This window comes from Camarhynchus parvulus, chromosome 23 (assembly GCF_901933205.1).
Source record: "Camarhynchus parvulus chromosome 23, STF_HiC, whole genome shotgun sequence".
NCBI classification, from domain to species: Eukaryota; Metazoa; Chordata; class Aves; order Passeriformes; family Thraupidae; genus Camarhynchus; species Camarhynchus parvulus.
This window is the reverse complement of record NC_044593.1, coordinates 2,196,635-2,213,731: the sequence shown is the minus strand read 5'-3', so window position 1 is coordinate 2,213,731 and position 17,097 is coordinate 2,196,635. Positions and strand designations below refer to the sequence as shown.

Below are 17,097 nucleotides of genomic sequence, written 5' to 3'. Positions count from 1 at the left end.
TGGTGCAGAATTTGGGAGGAAATCAGCAGGGGCTGGTTTTGTGATTGGGCTCAGCAAATGCCAGTCTCGAGGGTTTCAGGATGGTGCTGGTGGATGATCGAAACTTTGAGTGCAGGATGGGATGGTTTGGTGCAGATCTGGGGAGGAAATCCATCCCTGGGAGGGCAGGGAAGGGCTGGGATGGTTTTCCCAGAGGAGCTGTGGCTGCCCCATCCCTTCCAACCCACCCCATCCCTGGAAGTGTCCCAGGCCATGCTGGAGCAAACTGGGATCATGGAAGGTGTCCCTGCTGTGGGGTAGAACTTAATTACTCCTGGCAGAGACAGCAGAGCTGCTGGAAGGGAGTTGGGATGCAAGGAGACGTCTGGATGTGATTCCTGGTTTAATCCCAGCACTTCCCTGGGACCTCAAGCCCTTCAGCTCAGCTGTTGCTGTGGGGTCCCAGCAGCTTCTCTGTCACAGCTGCTCTGAAGTCAGGGCTTTTAAGGAGGAAAAACAAAGAGCTCTGCTGTCAAGCCTCAGCTCTCACACAAACACCAGGTTTACAAGGGTAACAGTGTCACCTGCAAATCAAACCCAACGGGGCACACCAGCAGCTCTCAGTTGTTCTGACACCACTGCTGTGCTTTGCATCTCTCCTTTTGTCAGAGGTGGAGGGTTTTTCTCTCCAAGTGCAGACAGAGGCAGCAAAACCTCTCCTTCCCTGCTGCCTGCCTTTGTTTGTGGAGCTGTGACTGCTGGCGTGGGCGACAGATGTACTTTTCCCCCTGCCAGCTCTTCCTCTGGATCCGGGAGCAGGAGCCTGACCTCCTTTTGTTCCCTCAGCCTTATTGCCACCTAAATCCCAGTGACAGGATCTTGGCAGTGCCCCGAGGTCAGGAGCACCCAGCGGGAGCTCTGGAGGGTTGGCAGAGCTTGAAGGCAGAGAAAATGAAGATAAAACCAAGAGTTCTGAGGGGGAGTTGGGTTTTCAGAGGCTCCTGCGTCCCACAAACCCAGCTGGGCTCTGCAGATCTTGGGATTTTGGATTGTGGGGGAAAGTTGGGTGTCACTTTTAATTGGGAACTTTGTGCCGTTCCAAGGTCAGGCTGGACAGGGCTTGGAGCAGCCTGGCCTAATGGGAGACGTCCCCACTCATGGCCTTTAATGTCCCTTCCAACCCACCCCATTCATGATTCTGTGGGGTTTCTGGGAATAATCAGGCTTAATGACAGAAAAATATTCCTCTGTGAGGAAGTTCTGGTGTGAAAAAATCCTTTGGTTCCTTCCCAGCCTGTCTTCAGTGCTTTCCCTGTGTACTGAAGCATAAATATTAACAGCTCTTATTTTTGTCGCCTCGCCTAACATGGCTCTGGAATTATCACAATTCCTGGAGTTACTTAATGAACTTTCCCACTCCAGCAACAACTCCTGGTGCCGTGCCTGGATGCATTCCTTCAAAACCCAGCCTGTTCTCTCACTTATCCTTTGGGATCTGTCCTAGTTATCTCCTGTGGGGACCTGCCCACGCCTCCCAACGGGAACAAGATCGGGACCCTCACCAGCTATGGGGCCACTGCCATCTTCTCCTGCAACACTGGCTACACCCTGGTGGGCTCCCGGGTCAGGGAGTGCATGGCCAACGGGCTCTGGAGCGGGGCTGAGGTCAGGTGTCTGGGTAGGTACCCCTTGGGGAGCTCCTGGGGCACCCACGGCTGTGGGGAAGGCTCCTCGGGAGGGAACAGGGGGTTTAGGGACTGACGTCCACCCTGCGGGGTTTGAAGGGGGTGTAAAAGGGAGGCAGAGTTGGATTCCTGCGCCCTGAAGAGGTGTGAGGTGTTGGGAGAGTTTTGGGGCGGAGATGTTTGTTTATGGCAACTGAGTCTTAACAGCCTGGAGGTGAAAGAGGATGGTTTGGATGGATATTGGGGTGGATTCTTCCCTATAAACAGCATGGTATGGATTGGCCAGAGAAGCTGGGGCTGCCCCATCCCTGGAGGTGTCCAAGGAGAGGTTGAACAGGGTGACCTGGCATGGTGGAAAGTGTGCCTTTGGACAACCCTTATGTCCCTTCCAACCCAAACCAATCTGGGCATTGTGAGCCCCATCCACGCCCAGAGAAGCTGGGGCTGCCCCATCCCTGGAGGTGTCCAAGGAGAGGTTGGACAGGGATTGGAGTGACCAGGGATGGTGAAAAGTGTCCCTGTGGACAACCCTTGCATTCCTTTCCAACCACGGTGGAAGGTGTCTTTGTGGACAACCCTTACATTCCCTTCCAACCCAAACCAATCTGGGTATCTCCAGACCCCATCCATGCCCAGACCCCATCCATGCCCAGAGAAGCTGTGGCTGCCCCATCCACAGCTGGAAGTGTCCAAGGAGAGGTTGGACCTGGCATGGTAGAGGTGTTCCTGTGAACAACCCTTGCATTCCCTTCCAACCCCACCCAGTCTGGGTTTCTCCTCACCCCAATCCCGCAGAGATCCGGGCGATGCCCTTTGGGGACGCCTTTGCTGGGCTGCCCAGCTGATTGCTGCTGTTCTCCCCCCCTCCAGCCGGGCACTGTGGCGTGCCCAGCCCCATTGTGAACGGGCAGATCAACGGGGAGAACTACAACTACCGCGGCAGCGTGGTGTACCAGTGCCAGCCCGGCTTCCGCCTCATCGGCATGTCCGTGCGCATCTGCCAGCAGGACCACCGCTGGTCCGGGAGAACGCCTGTCTGTGTGCGTAAGTACTTGTCATTCCTTCACCCTGGCAAGAGAGGGAGGGAACAGCAGAGTTTGGGATGCCTGGGGTTGTCACTCATGCGCCGGGGTCGGGGCAGGATCGTAGAAAAGGCAAAGAAGGCTTTATTCAAAAGAACCGCGCGGTTTTTATAGAGCAGTACGGCAGATTTTATTCTGTTGGCTGACTAACAGAAGCATCTTTCTCACGCGTTGTCTTTGAGAGGAACGGGAAAATAAAGTAGAAATACAGCACTTGCAAGTTGTTTGTAGTCGACAGGTTATCGCGTGTTTCCGGTTTCTTAAAATTTCTCACAGGCCGCTGTGAGAAACGCTTGCTGTTTCTCTGTCTCATGGCATCTACATGGGGTGGTGTGGGGTTAAGAGCAGGAGCTGGGATTTTCGGAGAGGGATGTGTGGTGTAAATCAGTGGGATCCTGGCACTCGGCTGCCTGGAGAGGGATGCAGGGAATTCCTGGATGCAGGGAGCTCCCGGTGCCAGTAAAACCCAAAAAAAAATCCCTTTTTTTCAATGTCATCCTGTATCTCAACAGAGAGGCCCCAAATCTTTGGATTTGGGGATTGATTTGGGGTTTTTTATGCTCTCCTATCTCTGGAACTTTTTCCTATGAGTAATCCACTTTTCTCCAGGAATAAATCAAATTTCCATTTTGTCCTTGCAGCCATCACCTGTGGCCACCCTGGCAACCCCCCCAACGGCCTCACCCAGGGCTCCCAGTTCAACCTCAATGACGTGGCCAAATTCCAGTGCAACCCCGGCTTCCGCCTGGAGGGAGCTTCCCAATCCCAGTGCCTGGCCAATGGCCAGTGGAGCAGCACCCTGCCCTCCTGCCGAGGTCAGTCTGGGCTTCCTCAGGGATTTCTCCATGATCCCAAGCCAGAAATCCCTGGAAACCACCCTGGAGATGTGGTTGGAGATGCCAGGGATGCTGTAAATCCCATGGGATTTTCTCACCTCTCCGCGTTCTCCAAGGTGTTGGAGTGTGTTGGAAAAGGAAATTTGGGATCAGACCCAAATTTGGGGTCAGAGGGTGTTAAAGGCAGGCACAGCCCTAGAAACACACCCTGGCGGTCACAATCCGTGTCCATGGAAAATCAGATCTCTCCTCTGCTCCCCCACAAATCACCTTGTCCAACCTCCTTGTTTATCTTCCCAGGAAATATCTTCCCACACCTTTGTGCAGAGCCCTTTTCCCTTTTTTCCCATGGGATCAGCACTCAGGTTCACTTCCCAAATCCCCTCCCCTCCCTGCACTCCCTCCCTCCGCATTCCCCTAATCCAGGATCTCTGGCCATGCTGGATTACCAATTATCCCCAAAAAATCCCAGTTTGGGATCAGTTATTCCCAGCTGGATAATCTCAATCCCAGTTTGGAGATCCAGCCTCTGCTGCTGGGTGAGACCCTGCAGGATTGCCTGGACTCTCTTTTTACCCCCCTTTTCACAAGAAATTTTTCCACTCCCACCCTCAAAAATCTCAGAGGCGGGGGAAAAAAAAAATCTTAAATCGGCATAACACCTTCAACTTCCCACCTTCTTTTTTTTTTTTTTTTTGGAGAACCCCACATTTTCTGCCTCACCCTTCTCTTCCCGTTATTTTTTTGGGTGTTGTTCTGTTGTTTGTTCTGCAGTTGTGAACTGTTCTGACCCCGGGCACCTGGAAAACAGCGTCCGGCAAGTGCAGCCGAGCGGCCCCCACAGGTTCAGCTTCGGCACCACCGTGTCCTATCAGTGCATCCACGGATTTTATCTGTTGGGAACGCACGTCCTGACGTGCCAGGGCGATGGCACGTGGGACAGAGCCCTCCCCCAGTGCCTTTGTAAGTGGCCCCGACCCTCCCTGTCCAGCCCATCTCGTGGGGGTTAGCAGGATTCATGAGGGAAAATCCAACTCCCCCCAAAAAAATTCCACTTGGGAATGATCCCAGTGGTTTCAGGAGCTTCCCAGGGAAGGGGGTTTGGGGTTGAGGAGAGGATCCTGCTGTAGAGGGTTGTCTGTGTAGGGACAGGTGGATCCTGATGGATTTTGGGGTTTGAGGAGAGGGACATTCTCTGTGTAGGGACAGGTGGATTCCATTGGATTTGGGGGTTTCAGATGGAATCCCAATGAATTTTGGGGTCTGAGGAGAGGATCCTGCTGGAGGGGCTCCTCTGTGTAGGGACAGGTGGATCGCAGTGGATTTGAGGGGTTCCAGGTGGAATCCTAATGGGTTTTGGGGTTTGAGGAAAGGGGACATTCTCTGTGTAGGGACAGGTAGATCCCGATGGATTTTGGGGATTCTGGGTGGAATCCCAATGGATTTTGGGGGGATATGCAGGGTTTGTGTAGGAGGGGAGGTGTTGTTTTATTTTTTGGAATCCCAATGGGGATTGATGGGTTTTAGAGTTTGTGGAGAGGATCCTGCTGGAGGGGGTTCTCTGTGTAGGGAAGGATCTGTGGTTGGGGGGTTAGTCCCTGTTTGGGTTGAGAGGACATGTGGGTATTCCAGGTGTAGGGACAAGTGCATCCCAATGAATTTGGGAATTCCAGGTGGAATCTTGGTGGGTTTGGGGGTTTGAGGAGAGGATCCTGCTAGGGACATTCTCTTTGTAAGGACAGGTAGATCCTGATGGATTTTGGGGGTTTCAGGTGGAATCCCAATGGATTTTGGGGTTTGAGGAGAGGATCCAGCTGGGATAGTGCAGGTGGAGAGGGCAGGAGTGGCTCTGGAGCACAGGGAGGGCTCACCTGAGTGGAAACTCACCTGAGTGAGGTTACACCTGAGTGAGGGCTCACTTGAGTGAGTGAGTCCCAGTCTTACACTGGGAATTTGGGATCCAGAGTGGATTTTAGCTGCCTTAGGGAGGTGCAGGCAGGAGCAGCCCCACCCCAGCATGACCAGTTTGTCCCTTTGTGCACTAAACCAGCTTCAATCCCATTCCCTTCCCTCGGGAATGGCCTCAGAACTCCAGAAATTCCAATTGGCTTGAGCTGTTCCAAAGCTGGGATTGTTCCTTTTGTTTTTCCCACATTTATCCCTCCACACCAAATCCTACCGAGCAGTTTTGGGCACATTTTCCTTTCCTTTAGTCCTGTCCTCACCCCTTGCATGGATCCTGGGGAGTTGGTGAGTGATGATCCATGTTCCCACAGCCAGGAGGGAATTCCTGTTAAAACCCCAATCCCAGGCTCCCTCAGCCCCCTTGAGTACAAGGGATCTCCATTCTCAAAATGTTGGGATTTGGAGGATTTGTGGGCATTTGGAAACCCAGGTCAGTTTTAACACTGATTCCTTGGATTCCTGGGGTTCAAAGTTTAAAAAAAAAGGTTTTCCCATGTTTGGTTTTTGTGTGTTGAACTTCCCTGTGAGGATGGGGAGGCCTTGGCACACATGCCAAGAGCAGCTGGAAGTGTCCCCATCCTTGGAAGTGTCCAAGGCCAGGCTGGACAGGGCTTGGAGCAACGTGGGATAGGGAAAAGCGTCCCTGCCCATGGAAAGGGGTGGAATTAACTGACATTTAAGGTCCCCCCAAGCCAGAATTCTGAACCCCCGGGGGCTGAAGCTGTGTCTCTGTTGCAGTGGTGTCGTGTGGCCACCCCGGGTCCCCTCCCCACGCGCAGATCTCGGGGGACAAGCACACGGTGGGCTCCGTGGTCAGGTACAGCTGCCTGGGCCGGCGCACGCTGGTGGGCAATGCCACGCGGATGTGCCAGCTGGATGGGCGCTGGAGCGGCTCCCTGCCGCACTGCTCAGGTGAGGGGCCTTGGGAAGGGCACTGGGGGGCACACGGACACCGTCAGCTGGCCCTGGTCACCTGTTCGTGGTCACCTAGCCATGGTCACCTAGCCATGGTCAGCTGACCATGGTCATCCATTTATGGTCACACGTTCATGGTCATTCATTCACCCAGCCGTGGTCACCCAGCCGTGGTCACCCAGCCGTGGTCATCCAGCCGTGGTCACCTGTTCTTGGTCACCCATTCATGGTCACCCAGCCATGGTCACCTAGCCACAGTCACCCGTCCATGGTCACCTGTTCTTGGTCACCCATTCATGGTCACCCAGCCATGGTCACCTAGCCACAGTCACCCGTCCATGGTCACCTGTTCTTGGTCACCTGTTCTTGGTCACCTGTTCATGGTCACCCAGACACCGTCAGCTGGCCATGGTCACCCATTTGTGGTCATCCGTTTGTGGTCACCCATTCATGGTCACCCATTCGTGGTCACCCCATTAATGGTCATCACCTCCCACCCATCATCACCTACTCCTTGTGCCTTGAGGATGAGGCACCTCCCTTCCCTGAACTTCCCTTCCCTGGATGTCCCCAGCCCTTCCCTTTTCCCTTTTCCCTTTTCCCTTTTCCCTTCCTCCCATGCCCCAACCTCTCCTTGTTCCCTGAGTGCCAGCTGCTCAGGGCTGGCTTGGAGCACGTGGAAATTCCTTCATGGAGGGGAAACATCCCTGGGGCTGATGCTTGGGATTCAGGAATTGTGGCCATGTTTGCATCCAGCTCAAAAACCAGGGGGGCTTGGGGAACCGGGGAATGTTTAATCTGGAATTCCACTGCTCTGCTGGGGGTGGAATTCCCGATGAGGGTGACGAGAGCCACCATCCCTGGTGGCTCTGGTGACTCTGTGCTCTCCTGGCAGGGGGCAGCCAGGGCGTGTGTGGCGACCCCGGGATCCCTTCCCATGGGATCGGGCTGGGGGACGCCTTCGACGTGGGCAGCGTGGTGAGGTTCAGCTGCGAGCCCGGCTACTCCCTGCGGGGCTCCTCCGAGAGGATCTGCCACTCCAACGGCTCCTGGAGCGGCACGCAGCCCGAGTGCGAAGGTACTGCTGGGCCACGGGGGCTCTTCTGGTGTCCCCAGAGCTGCCCCAGTGTCCCCAGAGCTGCCTTGGTGTCCCCAGAGCTGCCTCGGTGTCCCCAGAGTTATTCTGGTGTCCCCAGAGCTGCCCTTCTGTCCCTAGGACTGCCCCATTGTCCCCAGAACTGCCTCGGTGTCTCCAGAATTTCTCTGATGTCCCCAGAGATGTTCTGGTGTCCCCAGAGCTATTCTGGTGTCCCCAGGACTGATGCACTGTCCCCAGAATTGCTCTGATATCCCCAGAGCTGCCCCTGTGTCCCCAGAGCTGTCCCAGCGTCCCCAGAATTGCTCTCATGCCCCCAGAGCTGACCTGGTGTCCCCAGAGCTATTCTGGTGTCCCCAGAATTTCTCTGATGTCCCCAGAGCTGCTGTACTGTCCACAGAATTCCTTTGATGTCCCCAGGACTGCTCCAGTGTCCCCAGGATTGCCCTGATGTCCCTAGAATTCCTCTGATAGTCCCAGGACTGCTCTGGTGTCCCCAGAATGGTTCTGGTGTCCCCAGAAGTGTTCTCATGTCTCCAGAACGGCTCTGGTGTCCCCAGAAGTGTTCTCCTGTCCCCAGAACTTGCCTTTGCTGAGGACAGGCGATGCAGGAGGAACCCCTCGGAGTCCTGGGGGTTGGTTGGTGGTTTCTGGGTGATTTTAATTGAATTTCCCCGTTTCCCCTGGCAGTGATTTCCTGTGGGAACCCTGGGACACCCAGCAACGCCAGGGTGATCTTCAACGACGGCCTGGTGTTCTCCAGCTCCATCATCTACCAGTGCAGGGAGGGTTATTATTCCACTGGGGTGCTGAGCAGGCACTGCACCGTCAATGGCACCTGGACTGGCACCAGCCCCGAGTGCACTGGTGAGCACTGGTGGCACCTCAGGTTTTAACTTTTATATTTTTCAGGTTCTTTGCTGCTTTAGTGGGTGGGTCTGGGTTCATATCAGGGATGGTGAGCTCTGTGCACAGAGCAGGGGGACAAAACAATTCCTGCTCCAGCTGGGGACCAAGGACAAATGATCCAAACCTCAGCCCCAAGAGCGCAAACCTCGTAGGCTGGAGAGTGAAAAACAAGAAGGGTGGGACTTCATAATTGGACAATTAACCCCAATATGCAAATGGAAGCAGAACTTACGAAAATGTGAGACCTTGTAACCAGTTGTCCATTTTTTTGTGACCATTTTGGTTCATCTTGGGCGCAGCCCTGGCTGGGCTCTTGTGCTGCCCAAGGTGGATCCATTGAGGCTTTTTAATAAATCTCTGCTTTATTTTTTAACTCTGTCCAGCCTCTGTTCTAGGGCAGCCTTCCCAAGGCATCACAGGGATGGAATCCTGCCACAGGGAGAGGGGAAGGATGAGCTGCCAGGCCCAGCTGTGCCCACATGGTGCCTTTTGGGGCCATCTAAACACAGAGGCCAGACAAAGTTAAAGGAACAAAAATCAGTTCTATTTATTGAAGGGCCTTCAGGGACATTTAGGGCAGACAAAGCCTCCCAGGGGCTACACCCAAAAAATGGATTATGGGTCATGGGTTTCACACTTTTATAATTTTGGGTCATTTGCATATTGGGAGTTAATGAATTCCAATTACAGCTTGAGGTAATGAAGTCATTGACCCCAAGTTTGCTGCCCCCAACTCATTTTGTTTCCATCTCTCAGGGCCTGAGGCAGTGAGGTGTCCTTGATTGCCAGGCCTGGAGAGGAATTGTTGTGTCTGCCCAAAATGGGGAAGCAGCAGCTCGCACTGTATGTGGAGTTTAGAATTCTACACTACAGAATTCCAGGATTACAAATAGATGGAAAATAGGAAAGCTCAAATCCTAAGCACACGAGTGCCACCCTGAGAAACTCTGCTGAAGCCTGGCCTGGCACCGGCAGCAGCTCAGCCAGGGAATTCTGCTGGGACCTAATGGAAAAACCTCGCTCTGGGGTTGTGTTTTCCAGCTGGATGCAGGGAGCTCTGGGATAATTTTGGGAGTGGGTGTTGGCTGAGCTGGAGGGGCTCTCTGGGGCTGCTCCTGAGAGTGACATTCCTGGGGCAGGGATGTGACCTCGGGGCTGGGAATGGGGCGGTGACAAAGGTGGATTTATGGATTTACATCAGAGGCAGTGACTGGGCTAAGCGGGGAGTGCTGTGGGCAAACTGCCTTCCCTTCACCCACGTTTGACCCGGGTTTGCTTTAATGTTTAATGAGTGTTAATCAAGCTCCTTTCAAGGCCTTAATGAGCCATTAAGCTCCAGCTTGTGCTACAAACCTGCTCCACATTTAACAGGTTAAACCCCACCTGGAATAAACCACTCAGGACCATCCAAAGCGTGGTTCCAGCTGCCAGAAATTCTCTTTTTTCCCTTCCTTGGCAGTGATCAACTGTGGAGACCCTGGTGTGCCGGCCAACGGGCTGAGGCTGGGCAGTGACTTCACCTACAACAAATCCGTGGTGTTCCAGTGCACTCCTGGCTTCATGATGGAGTCAGACAGAGCAGCTGCCCTCACCTGCACCAAGGACCGCACCTGGAACGGCACCAAACCCGTCTGCAAGGGTAGGAACCCCCGCAGGTGTTGCAGGACACAAGTTTTGGAGGCCACCAGAGTTTCCCTGGAAAGCCTGGCTGGGCGTTCCTCATCTCCTTCATTCCACACAAAGTTTGGCATTTGTCAGGGAAGCAGCAGCACCTTGCTGTGTTCAGGGCTATCAATCTGTGCCTGGCAGGGAGGGAAGGAGTTGCTCCTCTCCTTCAAAGCCCAGGGAGTAAAGTGATTTTGCACAAAAACTCGGATCAAGCTCAGATGAAATATTGTGTTTTTCCAGCAGACGCTGTGCTGGCATCACCCAGAAACATCTGAAAAATGTTCCCTGCGAGTCTTTTCATTATTCTGAGATGGCTCCTGTGGTTCAGAGATAGAAATGGGAAATAGGAAAGCAGTGGCTGGGCAGGCTGGATCTGTTTTCCTCACCCCCCAGCGCAGATAAAATGTGTGGCAGCATCGCTGCATTCCTTTAAAAATCTGGAAAATTCACCTGTCACGGAGCTGATATAAAAACAGGCCACACAAAAACCCTCAAATGCACTCCAGCTCCTTCAGAGGCTGTAAAGAGCAATTCTTCCTCTACTTTTTCATCCTCTGCACTGAGCAAATGCTGCAGAAATGATCCAGAATGTGGCCAAGAGTCTCATTTGGAGGCACAGGTTTAGCTCCTCTGAGCTGAAGAGCAGAGTGCTGCAAAAATGTCATCCTTAAACACCCCAGAGTGGGTGAAAACCCGACAGGTTGTGGCTTCAACTGCTTGTCTGAGCCTCAGCCAGGTTGTCCAAAATGTGTGAATCTTCGGGGAAATCTGGGATGAGCTTTCACACCACGTCAGGGCAGATTTTTACCTTCAGCTGAGAACCAGCATTGACTTCAAAATCGGATTTGTGGAGATGCTGAGGAAAAAGTTCTTCCCCCAGAGGGTGGTGGGGCACTGAGCAGGCTCCCCAGGGAATGGGCACAGCCCCGGGATCTCAAGGAATATTTGGACAATGCTCTCAGGGATGCACAGAGTGGGATTTTGGGGTGCCTGTGCAGGGCCAGGGCTTGGATGATCCTCATGGATCCCTTCCCACAAGATATTTCCTGATTTGGGATTGAACTCCAGACTTTGAAGGGTTTGACCCCACTTGCTGCCAGTCCTGGGAGATGCTCTTGGAGAGCAGGAGGTGACTTTGCTCCTACGTGGAATTTGCTTGTTAATTGAAATAATTAAGAAATAGAGAGACCTGACTCTGCTTTTCCTTTCCCTTTTCCTTTTTTCCTTTTCCTTTCCTTTTCCTTTTTTCCTTTTCCTTTTTTCCTTTTCCTATTCCTTCTCCTTCTCCTCCTTCTTTTCTTTTCCTCCTTTTTCTCCTTTTCCTCCTTCTCCTCCTTCTCCTCCTTTTCTTCCTTCTCCTCCTTTTCCTCCTTCTCTTTTCTTCCTTTCTCCTTCTCCTTTTTCTCCTTTTCTTCCTTCTTCTCCTTCTTCTCCTTCTTCTCCTTCTCCTTCTTTTCCTCCTTCTCCTCCTTCTTCCCCTCCTCCTTCTCCTCTTTGTCGTCCTCCTTTTCCATTTCCTCCTTTTCCTCCTTTTCGTCTTTCTCCTCCTCCTTCTCCTTCCTTTTCCTTCTCCTCCAGCCATCACCTGCAGAGCTCCCCAGGCCATTCCCAACGGCAAGGTGGTGGGATCAGATTTCAGCTGGGGTTCCAGCATCAGCTACGCCTGCCTGGAGGGTTACCAGCTGTCCCTGCCCGCCGTGCTCACCTGCGAGGGCAACGGCTCCTGGAGCGGGGAGATCCCCCAGTGCTTCCGTGAGTAGCCACCTTCCCTCTCCTCCACCAGGAACCAGCAGGATTCTGCTTCAAATCCAGCTTTTTGGCGCTTTTCCCAACCTTTTTTTCCCAAGCCCTCTGTCACTGAGCAGCTCAGGGTTTAGAGGGATCTTGCTGTGCTTCGTGCCCCGTTCGTAAATGGAGTTTTCCAGCAGCTGGAGTGGGAATTTTTGGTGCCCTGGGGATGGTTCAAGAGTCTGGAGTCAAAGTCTGGCTGCTCTCCCACCTCCCATGTGGCTTGATTCTTTGGGAACCTTGTTTTGGCATCTGTGAGGTGCAGGCAGGGACACAGATGGTCACTCTACCCCTGTGACAGAGGGGCGATGTCACATTTGGGGTGAATCCAGGCATTTTCCATGTTCCTGCCTACAAAACATCCTCAGAACTTGGGTGTTTGACCTCAGTGACCCAATCTTCTGCAATCAGGATTCCTGGAACTGCCAAAAAACCCTTTGGCAAAAGGCACCGTGTTGCAGCAGAAGTTGGGAATGTTTTGTGAAGGCTGGGTGGGTTTGATACAACAGCAAGCACAAAAAAAAAAGGGAATTAAAAAAGGGAATTAGCATCTCCTGATGCTAAAGGCAGCTCCGAGTCCCTTTTCCAGCTGCACAATATCCATTTTCATATTAAATCCCACAAACCCCTCGCTGTTCCTCACACCTTTCCCAGGATCTGGGATAATTAGTGGGCTTTCCGTGTGATACAGAGCCAAGGAACAAAGTGACACCGTGCAATTAGGGGAGAAAAAAAGAGGGGGGAAAAAAAGGCAAATCCGGGGGAGAAGGTGGAAGTTAATTAACAACCATTGACAAAAGGAGATAATTACAAGGAATGCAGCCAGCAGCACCTTCTGCCACCCCTGAGTCCCGAGCTAATCATGGAGCTGGATGGGCTGCAATGGCCCTGGATGGGATGTGACATTCCTGAGGGCTCTGTGGCCACCTCCTTGTCCCTTTGCCGTTGCAGCCGTGTTCTGTGGGGACCCAGGGACCCCAGCCCAGGGCAGGAGGGAGGACAGAGGCTTCACCTACCGCTCCTCCGTGTCCTTCTCCTGCCTGGCGCCGCTGGTGCTCGTGGGGTCGGCGCGCAGGTTCTGCCAGTCCGACGGCACCTGGAGCGGGACCCAGCCCAGCTGCATCGGTAAGGGGGGCACAGCTGAAGGGTTTGGGGGCTCATTTCACCTCCAGTCCCAAGCCCTTGGGGGTCTTTGGAGGTCAGGGTGCGAGCAGAGGGCAGGGAGGAGGATGGGGTGACCGTGGCGCTTTGTTGCGGTGTTGTGAGAGTCCCCAAGACGAGGTGAGAGATGAGAATTGACTCCCAAGTTCTCAGAAAGCTGATTTATTATATTATGATATGATATTATATCAAATATATATTATATTAAATTTATATTATATTATGAAATTATATACTATTAAATATATTAACTATATATTATATTAACTAGATATTATATTAAATATATAATATATTAAATATATTTATATATGTATTTTATTTATATATTAATATAAATATATAAATATATAATTATTATATAATAAATATATTTATCTATTAATATTAATATGTATTTATATTTATATATTAAATAAAATTATATCGTATCATATTATAAGAAAATGCTATACTAAAACTATGCTAAAGAAAGAGAAAGGAGACATCAGAAGGCTTGACAAGAATGAATAATAAAAACACATGACTTACTCAGAGAGTCTGACACAGCTGGGCTGTGATTGGCCATTCATTAAAAACAATTCACATCTTGGGATAAACAATCTCTGGGCCACATTCCATCCAGAGGAGCAAAGCATGGAGAAGCTGAAGCTTCCCAGCTTCCCAGGAGAAGGGATTTTTCGTAAAATATCACGGTGACAGCGCTTGGAGCTTGGGATGGTCCCTGGGAGCAGAGGGCATGGTGTGGGTGTGGGCAAGGGCTGTCCTGATCCAAGGTGTGTGTTCCCAGTTTTTCACCTGAGGAATGAAGTGCCTGTGGTTGTTTCATTCTGCAGCAGGCAGGGATTTAAGGAACAAGAAGATCCATGTGTTTTCCTTGTCGCTGCGTGTTCCTTTGGAGCCAAATCCCGCTTGAGTTCCAGAGCTGCAGCAGCACCCGTGTGCCTGGAGGGCTCTGAGCCCTCCCATAAATCCCTTCCCTGTTTTGTTTTTAACAGATCCCAGCCTCACGACGTGTGCGGATCCCGGAGTGCCTCTTTTTGGGATGCAGAACAATTCCCAGGGATACCAGGTATGGCCGTGGGAGAGGGGTGTGCCACAAAGCCAGCCCTGCTTCGTCCTTGGCTTGGATTCACGTGTTCTCCCATGGATTCTTGTGTTATTCCATGGATTCACATGTTCTCCCATGGATTCTTGTGTTATCCCATGGATCCACATGTTTTCCCATGGATTCCTGTGTTATCCCATGGATTCATGTGTTCTCCCATGGATTCCCGTGTTATCCCATGGATTATTGTGTTCTCCCATGGATTCACGTTTGCTCTCATGGATTATTCTGTTCTCCCATGGATTCATGTGTCATTCCATGGATTAATGTTTCCTCCCATGGATTCATGTGTCATTCCATGAGTTAATGCCTCCGGTCATGGATTCACATGTTATCCTGTGGATTCACATGTCCTCTCACAGATTCATGTGTTATCCCATGGGATTCATATGTCCTCCCATGGATTCTTGTATCTTCCCATGGATTAGTGTCTCCTCCCATGAATTCACATGTTCTCCCATGGATTCACATGTTCTCCTGTGGATTCATGTCTCCCCTCATGCATTAATGCCTCCCATGGATTCATGTGTCCTTCTTCCATGGATTTGTGCATCTTTCCATGGATTATTGTGTCCTCCCATGAGTTTGTGTCCCCTCTCATGGATTCTTGTGTTATCCCATGGAGTCACACGTCCTCCCATGGATTCATGTCCCATCCTATGGATTCATGTGTCCTTCCATGGATTCCTGTCTCCTCCTGGGAGCAGGACACCCCAGCGTGCTCCTTTAGCCCTCCGAGTGGGTTTGCACAGCATTAATTAGGCAGTGCGTTGTATCTGAAATTAATTACAGCGCTAATTAATGGTTGCTGCTATTCACATTAATTCCCATTAATTTTCAGGCCAAATCCTGCAGGTGCTTTTGCTAATCCCATCTCTGATCCAGCGGGAAATCATTGGAATGGGGACAAAAATCCCACAGCGACTCCCTTGGGGGCTTCATTCCCACCCATTCCCTGCTGGGACAGTGGATGCCAGAATGGATCCTTCCATTTTCCTGCTAATTAGTTACCTTCATCTTGGGGTTCAGTTAATTAATTTTAGGTTTAATTAATTTGGAGACACCATGAGTGGGATTTTTGCTCAGCTGGGAGCGGAGCTGCTCCCGTGAGGGGTGAGGTGGTGACGAGGGGATGGAATGAAGGTCTGGGAATCCCTGGGAAGCTGAGTGTTTGTCTCCTGTTGGGACAGGTGGGAAGCATCCTGTTCTTCAGGTGCCAGAAGGGATATCTCCTGCAGGGCTCCACCACCAGGACCTGCCTGCCCAACCTGACCTGGAGCGGCGTCCAGCCCGACTGCGTCCGTGAGTCCTGGGAATGCCACAGGCAGCTGGGGCCCTCAGCCAGGCTCTGGAAAAGGAATCCTTGCGGGAGATGTGTTGGATTTTAGGGAGAATTGGGAATTGCAAGGCAGTTTTTAGTCTGCACCCACAGTTGGCACTCAGTTCTGGGCTCAGAGGTGCTTCAGCATCTTTTGGTTTTGTCTTTTTCCCTTAAAAATGGGGGTGGCCAATCCTGATTTTCGGCTCATCAGCTGGAGCCTGGTTCAACTTTAGCCAGGAAGAGAAACCCAGCATGGGAAGCTCTTCCAACTGGGAAAAATCCCTGTGAGCTGTGGTGTAGAAACTCTTCCAGGAGGGTTCCCCTGTTGCTGTCACGGTGTCACTTCTCACCCTCCCCACGCCCACCTCGTTGGTTTCTCTCACCTGTTCTCCCTGTCCCCTCCAGCCCACCACTGCAAGCAGCCCGAGACCCCATCCCATGCCAACGTGGGTGCCCTGGACCTGCCCTCCCTGGGCTACACCTTGATCTACTCCTGCCAGAGCGGCTTCTACCTCACCGGGGGCTCCGAGCACCGCACCTGCAAAGCCGATGGCAGCTGGACAGGGAAACCCCCCATCTGCCTGGGTGAGGGGCTGGCAGCACCAGCTGGGCTCTGAGACCCTCCCCGGGCTCTCAGGTTGTGGAGATCCTGGGCCTTGAGGTCCTTCAGAGGTGGTTTTCAACCTGCAGATAAACCCGAGATTCAGTTTTGGTGTCAGAACTGCAAGGAAGAAGGGGGAGGTGTTTTCAGCCGTGATTTTGTTCCCTTAAAATTTGTGGGATGGCCCAGCCTGATTTGCACTTGGTGGGAGGGTTTCCATCATTGGTGTCCACAGCAGAATCCCAGAACTTGGTTGGAAAAGGCTTCTGAGGTCATTAAGTCCAACCTGTGACCCAACACTCAGGTGCCACCTCCAAAGAGCCACCTGGCGATCTTCTGGGGAGTTTTTGGGTCTAGAAGCAACTGCACAGGACAAAAATCGTTTCTCCCCCCCACATTTTACCTGCCACAGAGTCTTGGGTGAGGAACATGTTCTGATCCACGGAAATGGAGCCCTGTGGCTCTCCTGGAGCAGGGTCAGTCACTCTGGACACTTGGGATTGGAGCAGAGGAAAAGGCAGCACAGGCTGGGGACAGTGGCTGAAAGGCACAGAGGGACCTGAGGGTGCTGAGGGACAGCACTGGACGTGAGCCGGGTGTGCCCGTGTGGTGTGGCACCTGGCTGGATCAGGGATGGACCAGCAGGAGCAGGGAAGGGATTGTCCCCTGTCCTGGGCACTGGTGAGGGACACCCCGAGCGCTGTGTCCCATTTGGGACACGGAGGGGCTGGAGAGTGTCCAGGGAAAGGAACAGAGCTGGGAAACTCCTGCTGGAGCTGAGGGGGCTCAGCCTGGAGCAAAGGAGGCTCAGGAGGGACCTTGTGGCTCTGCACAGCTCCTGCCAGGAGGGGACAGCCCCAGGTTGGGCTCTGCTCCCAGGGAACAGGGACAGGAGGAGAGGGAACAGCCTCAGGCTGGGCCGGGGCAGTTTGGGGTTGGATTTTAGGGAAAACTTCTGCACAGAAATGGTGGTCAGGCCTTAG

General features: G+C 52.5%; 1 protein-coding gene across 1 annotated transcript in view; it reads left to right on the top strand.

The window, feature by feature from the left end:
- The window catches only part of CSMD2 (CUB and Sushi multiple domains 2), a 250,322-nt gene that overhangs the window by 224,572 nt on the left and 8,653 nt on the right, over positions 1–17,097 (top strand). Inside the window, exons 51-63 of the mRNA XM_030964453.1 lie at positions 1,484–1,657; positions 2,535–2,708; positions 3,388–3,561; positions 4,357–4,545; positions 6,286–6,459; positions 7,358–7,540; positions 8,249–8,425; positions 9,927–10,106; positions 11,714–11,887; positions 12,875–13,048; positions 14,083–14,156; positions 15,383–15,494; positions 15,919–16,098. Coding sequence (XP_030820313.1) covers positions 1,484–1,657; positions 2,535–2,708; positions 3,388–3,561; positions 4,357–4,545; positions 6,286–6,459; positions 7,358–7,540; positions 8,249–8,425; positions 9,927–10,106; positions 11,714–11,887; positions 12,875–13,048; positions 14,083–14,156; positions 15,383–15,494; positions 15,919–16,098 — 2,139 coding nt within the window. The remainder of the gene's footprint in view (positions 1–1,483; positions 1,658–2,534; positions 2,709–3,387; positions 3,562–4,356; positions 4,546–6,285; positions 6,460–7,357; positions 7,541–8,248; positions 8,426–9,926; positions 10,107–11,713; positions 11,888–12,874; positions 13,049–14,082; positions 14,157–15,382; positions 15,495–15,918; positions 16,099–17,097) is intronic.